The sequence below is a fragment of the Sinohyriopsis cumingii genome, chromosome 5 (assembly GCF_028554795.1).
Source record: "Sinohyriopsis cumingii isolate HCF-2022 chromosome 5, ASM2855479v2, whole genome shotgun sequence".
NCBI classification, from domain to species: domain Eukaryota; kingdom Metazoa; phylum Mollusca; class Bivalvia; order Unionida; family Unionidae; genus Sinohyriopsis; species Sinohyriopsis cumingii.
In genome coordinates, this window is record NC_142965.1 from 142,230,513 (window position 1) to 142,238,526 (window position 8,014).

At 33.0% G+C, this 8,014-nt stretch overlaps 1 protein-coding gene across 1 annotated transcript in view; it reads left to right on the top strand.

Annotated features, from left to right (window-relative positions):
• LOC149800377 (uncharacterized) overlaps window positions 1–7,767 on the top strand; it is a 65,524-nt gene extending 57,757 nt beyond the window's left edge. The window contains exons 22-23 of the mRNA XM_089960023.1: window positions 5,251–5,358; window positions 6,611–7,767. Coding sequence (XP_089816149.1) covers window positions 5,251–5,358; window positions 6,611–6,879 — 377 coding nt within the window. The 3' untranslated portion in view covers window positions 6,880–7,767. The remainder of the gene's footprint in view (window positions 1–5,250; window positions 5,359–6,610) is intronic.
• The last annotated feature ends 247 nt before the right edge of the window (window positions 7,768–8,014 follow it).

Sequence of the window (8,014 nt, forward strand, 5' to 3'; positions counted from 1 at the left end):
TACCGCCTTCTGCAGCACTGTCTTTTCTAGTAATGTAGGGTTGGTAGCTCAGGCCCCTCGAACATGCAGTTACCAGAATGGCAACCTATGTACCAAAATTTGGGAATTTCAACCTCGCTGTTTTGGACTACTGGATGGAGTGTTTCAATAGTCTCAGTTAAAGTGACGTAATGAATATGCATACACCAAATATAAATATATGATAGCAGATGCATACTGTATTTTCTTGTTAGAATGACCAACGTCCTGAACACAAACTTTATCCTGCTGTGCAAATAAATTGGATATGAGCGAGTAGATTGCCACAAAAGTAATAATCAATATGGTACGGTTTATATAAAGCAATATTTACAGAATCTAAATGTGAATTTATAGTACTTTTAAAAACAAACCCCGGTCCCTCCCTCCAAAAAACATAAAACAAATTTTTGTATAAAACCTTTTACTCAAAGTCTCACTGATATATGTATTCACACATCAAACTGATGCTTTGATCACAGAATAAATTTGAACAACTTGTGCACATGGTTACACAATATAATACATTATGTAAAATGTAAACCTCGTGTGTCTCCGTTGTAAATGAATGTTGTAAAGATGGAAAAGAAGTACCCAATGGTCCAGAATATTCCTTAGAGAAAAGAAAATTGGCAAACTTATTTATTCATTTTTTATAACTGCCAATATTGAAATGAAACGCACGATAATTTATTGGTTTGGAACATGATTGTTCTCAAACATTTTATAAATCTTACCCGTAAGAATGTCCTCTGATAATGATTTATCTGTCTTGTCGGGTAGTTGTTGTACGGTTTAACGCCATTTTTCAGCACACGATAGGCTATGCATGGCGGCCAGTATTAATGGTGGAGGAGTCATACCAAAAGACTTACAAAAATAGTACTAACAGCTGCCTCGCTTGGCTCTCAGCATGAAGTGTATAGTGTTAGGACATGTCGGCCTGGTGTCAGAATAATGTGACTGGGTAGGACATCACGCTACGTGTCTGCGGCATGATACCTCAGCGCTAGACATCACTATAAACTGTCACACTGCAGACATCGTAGCGATATGACTGAAAAATTGTTAAAACTACGTTAAAAATGCAGATCACACACACTCATTCAAAAGGATATTCCGTGTTATCTGTAATTCGTATCATTTAGACCAATACATTAAAAGATCGTCCGTGTTGTCTGTAATTTGTATTAGTTAGACCTATACATTGAATTAAAAAGATATTCTATGATGTCTGCAATTCGTGTAGTTTAGAGCTATCCAATCATTCAAAAGGATATTCCGTGTTGTCTGTAATTCGTATCACTTAAAACTTATCCATTCATACATTCATTCAAAAGGATATTCCTTGCTGTTTGTAATTCGTATCATTTACATCTATCCATTCGTACAAAAGGATATTCTGTGTTGTCTGTAATTCGTGTCACTTAAAACTTATCCATTCATACATTCATTCAAAAGGATATTCCTTGCTGTTTGTAATTTGTATCATTTACATCTATCCATTCATACAAAAGGATATTCTGTGTTGACTACAATTCGTGTAATGTAGACCTATCCAATCGTTCGAAAGGATATTCGGCGTTCTCTGTAATTCGTATCACTTAGACCTATACATTAATACATTCATTCAAAAGGATGTTCCTTGTTGTTTGTAATTCGTATCCTTTAGACATATATATTCATTCAAAAGGATATACTCTGTTGTCTGTAATACCTACATTTTAGGTCTATCTATTAATTCAAAATTCTGTGTTGTCTGTAATTCGTATAATTTATACGTATACATTCATTCAAAAGGATATTCCGTGTTGTCTGTAATTCGTATAATTTATACGTATACATTCATTCAAAAGGATATTCCGTGTTGTCTGTAATTCGTATAATTTATACGTATACATTCATTCAAAAGGATATTCCGTGTTGTCTGTAATTCGTATAATGTATACGTATACATTCATTCAAAAGGATATTCCGTGTTGTCTGTAATTCGTATAATTTATACGTATACATTCATTCAAAAGGATATTCCGTGTTGTCTGTAATTCGTATAATTTATACGTATACATTCATTCAAAAGGATATTCCGTGTTGTCTGTAATTCGTATAATTTATACGTATACATTCATTCAAAAGGATATTCCGTGTTGTCTGTAATTCGTATAATTTATGCGTATACATTCATTCAAAAGGATATTCCGTGTTGTCTGTAATTCGTATAATTTATGCGTATACATTCATTCAAAAGGATATTCCGTGTTGTCTGTAATTCGTATAATTTATACGTATACATTCATTCAAAAGGATATTCCGTGTTGTCTGTAATTCGTATAATTTATACGTATACATTCATTCAAAAGGATATTCCGTGTTGTCTGTAATTCGTATAATTTATACGTATACATTCATTCAAAAGGATATTCCGTGTTGTCTGTAATTCGTATAATTTATACGTATACATTCATTCAAAAGGATATTCCGTGTTGTCTGTAATTCGTATAATTTATACGTATACATTCATTCAAAAGGATATTCCGTGTTGTCTGTAATTCGTATAATTTATACGTATACATTCATTCAAAAGGATATTCCGTGTTGTCTGTAATTCGTATAATTTATACGTATACATTCATTCAAAAGGATTTTCCGTGTTGTCTGTAATTCGTATAATTTATACGTATACATTCATTCAAAAGGATTTTCCGTGTTGTCTGTAATTCGTATAATTTATACGTATACATTCATTCAAAAGGATCTTCCGTGTTGTCTGTAATTCGTATAATTTATACGCATACATTCATTCAAAAGGATCTTCCGTGTTGTCTGTAATTCGTATAATTTATACGCATACATTCATTCAAAAGGATGTTCCGTGTTGTCTGTAATTCGTATAATTTATACGTATACATTCATTCAAAAGGATATTCCGTGTTGTCTGTAATTCGTATAATTTATACGTATACATTCATTCAAAAGGATATTCCGTGTTGTCTGTAATTCGTATAATTTATACGTATACATTCATTCAAAAGGATATTCCGTGTTGTCTGTAATTCGTATAATTTATACGTATACATTCATTCAAAAGGATATTCCGTGTTGTCTGTAATTCGTATAATTTATACGTATACATTCATTCAAAAGGATATTCCGTGTTGTCTGTAATTCGTATAATTTATACGTATACATTCATTCAAAAGGATATTCCGTGTTGTCTGTAATTCGTATAATTTATACGTATACATTCATTCAAAAGGATATTCCGTGTTGTCTGTAATTCGTATAATTTATACGTATACATTCATTCAAAAGGATATTCCGTGTTGTCTGTAATTCGTATAATTTATACGTATACATTCATTCAAAAGGATATTCCGTGTTGTCTGTAATTCGTATAATTTATACGTATACATTCATTCAAAAGGATATTCCGTGTTGTCTGTAATTCGTATAATTTATACGTATACATTCATTCAAAAGGATATTCCGTGTTGTCTGTAATTCGTATAATTTATACGTATACATTCATTCAAAAGGATATTCCGTGTTGTCTGTAATTCGTATAATTTATACGTATACATTCATTCAAAAGGATATTCCGTGTTCTCTGTAATTCGTATAATTTATACGTATACATTCATTCAAAAGGATATTCCGTGTTGTCTGTAATTCGTATAATTTATACGTATACATTCATTCAAAAGGATATTCTGTGTTGTCTGTAATTTCTATCTTTTACACCTTATCATATATAGGAATCACCTATATGTACGAAGTTGCAAACATTTTTCAAAATCCTTCATTTATTTCTTGCTTGTAGGACACTGCTCAAGAAAACTACGAGGAATATATATTAACTAGTGATCTAAAAGACCAGTGCTCCCTTGTAGTCTTTGTGTGCATTGAAAGCATCAGAATTCTGATTCGAATATATTTAGCCACTGTAAATGGGACAAAACAGAATATCAACTTTCGGAGAAAATTACAATAGGCCATATTGATAATCATTATCCTATACTTTCTTGCTGTACTAGGCATACTGCTAATTAGACACCATTAGCATACTGCTACTTAGACACCATTAGCATATTGCTACTTAGACACCATTAGCATACTACTACGTAGACACCATTAGCATACTGCTAATTATACACCATTAGCATACTGCTATTTAGACACCATTAGCATACTGCTACTTAGACACTATTAGCATATTGTTACTTAGACACCATTAACATACTGCTACTTAGACACCATTATCATACTGCTAATTAGACACCATTAGCATACTGATACTAGACACCATTAGCATACTACTACGTAGACACCATTAGCATACTGCTAATTATACACCATTATCATACTGCTATTTAGACACCATTAGCATACTGCTAATTAGACACCATTAATATGCTGCTAATTAGACACCATTAACATACTGCTAATTAGACACTATTAGCATACTGCTACTTAGACACCATTAGCATACTGATCATGAGACACCATTAAACATAATGTACAGTAGACACAATTAAACATACTCGCATTATACACCATTTATCACACTGCTCCAGATACACCATTAAACATATTGCTTATGCGCCACCATTAACCATACCGCTCATTAAACACCATCAAGCAAAATGCTCATGAGACACAATTAAGTATACTGCTCATGAATCACTATTAAGCATAATGCTGATGATGCACCATTAAACGTATCGCTTATTAGACACCATTAGGCATAATGCTGATGAAACACAATTAAGTAAACTGCTCATAAGGCACGATTAAGCAAAACTCTCATGAGACATCATTAAACATACCACTCATTAGACACCATTATGCAAAATGCTCATGAAACACAATTAAGTACACTGCTTGTGGAGCATTATTTAACATATTGATCATGCTATATCCTTTAACCATGCAGCGCATTAGACACCACGAAGCATAATGCCTGAAACACCATGAAACATACTGATCATTAGACACCATTAAACATACAGTTCATGAGGCACCGTGAAGCCCTATTATTCATGAGGCATATAATAGCCAATAGGTGGCATTTCAAGATGTAATAATGATGCTGATATGATGATAAATGCGTCTTCTTTATCTGTTCATACTTTACAGTGTATATATTTTGTTGACATTATCACATCTAAAGTATACGTTATTCATAATATATGGGCGGACCCTATTGATAATCGATAACATTTTATTTTACAGACCTGGACGAATGCAAGCTGTCTCGGTGTTCTACTGGCCACGAATGTATCAATACTTTTGGCAGTTATATATGTAACTGTACAAATGAACAAGGCTGTAATGATACAAGTTTGTATAATTTACATTGCTTGTTATAAAACAAAAACCAAATACAGTGTTGCAAAACTGCTCTATGGTTACTACTAGTGACTGGTCTTTAAACGTATGGATAGCCTCAGTAATCGGTGATTAGTACAATCTGACCAGAACAACAAACTCTTGGCATCTCAATAATGTCTGACCATAACGACAACTCTTTTCCTCTCAATTATGTCCGACCAGAAAGACCAGTCTTAGCCTGTCAATATCCAAAACTGTGGATTCGGTCAGTGTAAACCAAATGTTTTAAACTCCTGGACGTAGCTCATGGCAAATTCTACAGTATATCTCCAGATTTATATTATGGATAATACCGACATTGACCAGTGTTACAATAATTTAATTATAAGATAAATTTGTTGTTGATAATAATAATAATTAGGCATGATTCAAACCTGACAGGCACCTTCTTTCTGCAGGCGAGTACATATGATTGGAATCGTAATAACTTTAAGTTTTATGTACAAATGCTATAGATTTAGTACAATCTCTAAAACGTAAACTCACTTAGCCTTGCCTTAGAATTCATCTTAAGTTCTGATGCTATCTCATCGGTTTATATAGGAAAAAGAGCAAATGGTTCTCAACAGACCTTTCTAAAATTATACTGTGAAATTTAGAACCTCTTCATTAAAAATCAGTCCAATTTCATTCTCAAGCCTGACACTGCTTACTCATCTTAAATTGAGGCATGTACACACACACACACACACACACACACACACACACACACACACACATATATATATATATATATATATATATATATATGCATGTATGTATGTGTATGTATGTATGTATGTATGTGTGTCTGTGCGTGTGTGTGTTTTGTGAAATGCTTTTGAAATGCACCAAAATATATCATGAACAAAAATTCCGAAATCATCAGCGTCAACGTCTAAATCAACGTATAAACGTATAGCCATTTTGTCTAAACAGCCAACCCGATTGACCTATATTATTTGAACTGATTTGCAGTTCATTGACTTATGGGCAATGACGATTTTACTGTATGTTAAGGATTGCAAATACAAGTCTACCTACCATCTACGTCTATGAGATTTATGACGTGTTAATTATCTTAACGTATATCTTTTTTATTTTGAAACAAACCAACAATAACGTCCATTAAAATAAAAGAGGCAAAATCATTCGACAAAACTCGGTATGTTATACCATACATTCTGACAATATTAAACAAATTATCGCTTTTTCTTTCCAGGTGCATATGTCGGCAGCGGGCTTTCAACTGAATTAATAACATTGATAGTGTTAAGTAGCTTGACTGGCTTGACAGTTTTTGGTGTTTCGGTTGCATGGCTAGTAAGGCATTATGCCTTTAACAGGACGTCGGACAAGATATCACCTCTCCAGATAGATGAATCAAATCGACCGCAACATGTTTTAAATACAGACGGTACATTACAAGAGAAAACTGCTGCGTGTAACGATCTACCCCCAATGAATCATACGATAGCTAATGGCGAATGATTCACATGGAATAGTAGAATCATACACATAATGAATACAGCTAATCCAAAGTGTTTTCAAATTCATAACGACATGCACCTAACAAACTACGAAGACAATATGATAACATAATACGTGATTGAGTCTCAAATGACCCCGATAAACATCAAACAGAAATCTTTGACGGTATCAACATTATTTTTGTTATCACTCCACCAACTGTAAACCTTTTTATTGACTGATTTCTATATTCATTTGTACAGCGTCATAAGCTCACTACAAAATGTTCTAGGAAAAACAATGGAACAATTGTTGAGTTAGTCTCAGTCTACACGACTGCTTTATTTACTGTCTGAGTCTACACGACTGCTTTAATGACTGTCTCAGTCTATATCATTGCTTTAATTATGGTCACAGTCTATATGATTGATTTAATGACTATCACAGTCTATGGGATTTCTTTAATAACTGTCTCAGTCTGCATTATTTCTTTAATTACTGCCCCAGTCAATGTAGTTGCTTTAATGACTATCTCAATCTAAATGATTGCTTTAATTACTTTCATAGTTTGCTTTATTGCTTTAATAGCTGTCTCATTCTACTTGATTGCTTTAATTACAGTCACAGTTTATATGATTACTTTAATGACTGTCTCGGTCTATACGGTTTCTTTAATGACTTTCATAGTTTGCATTATTGCTTTAATAGCTGTCTCGTTCTACTTGATTGCTTTAATGAATGAACATGTAATTTGTGAAACAACAAAATAAGGCGCTATAAAGGTCAAATGTAACATTCAAATATCTACTTATTACATGGCAAATAAATTTGGTAAAAACAGTCTCAAAGTCATGAGTTAATTTTATCCATGAAATTGGGGTAGTTAAATAAAGAAGACTTGCCTGACAATCGTGTTTGTTTTTCTCATGATGCTTTGATAAATAATGTAACCTATTTATGAAGGTTACTGTGTCATGTGTGGTGTGATAGAGCTCTATGGTCAAAGTCATGCGTTAATTTTATCCGTGAAATTGGGGTAGTTAAATAAAGAAAACTTAACCTGACAATCGTGTTTGTTTTTCTCATGATGCTTTGATAAATAATGTAACCTATTTATGAAGGTTACTGTGTCATGTGTGGTGTGATAGAGCTCTAT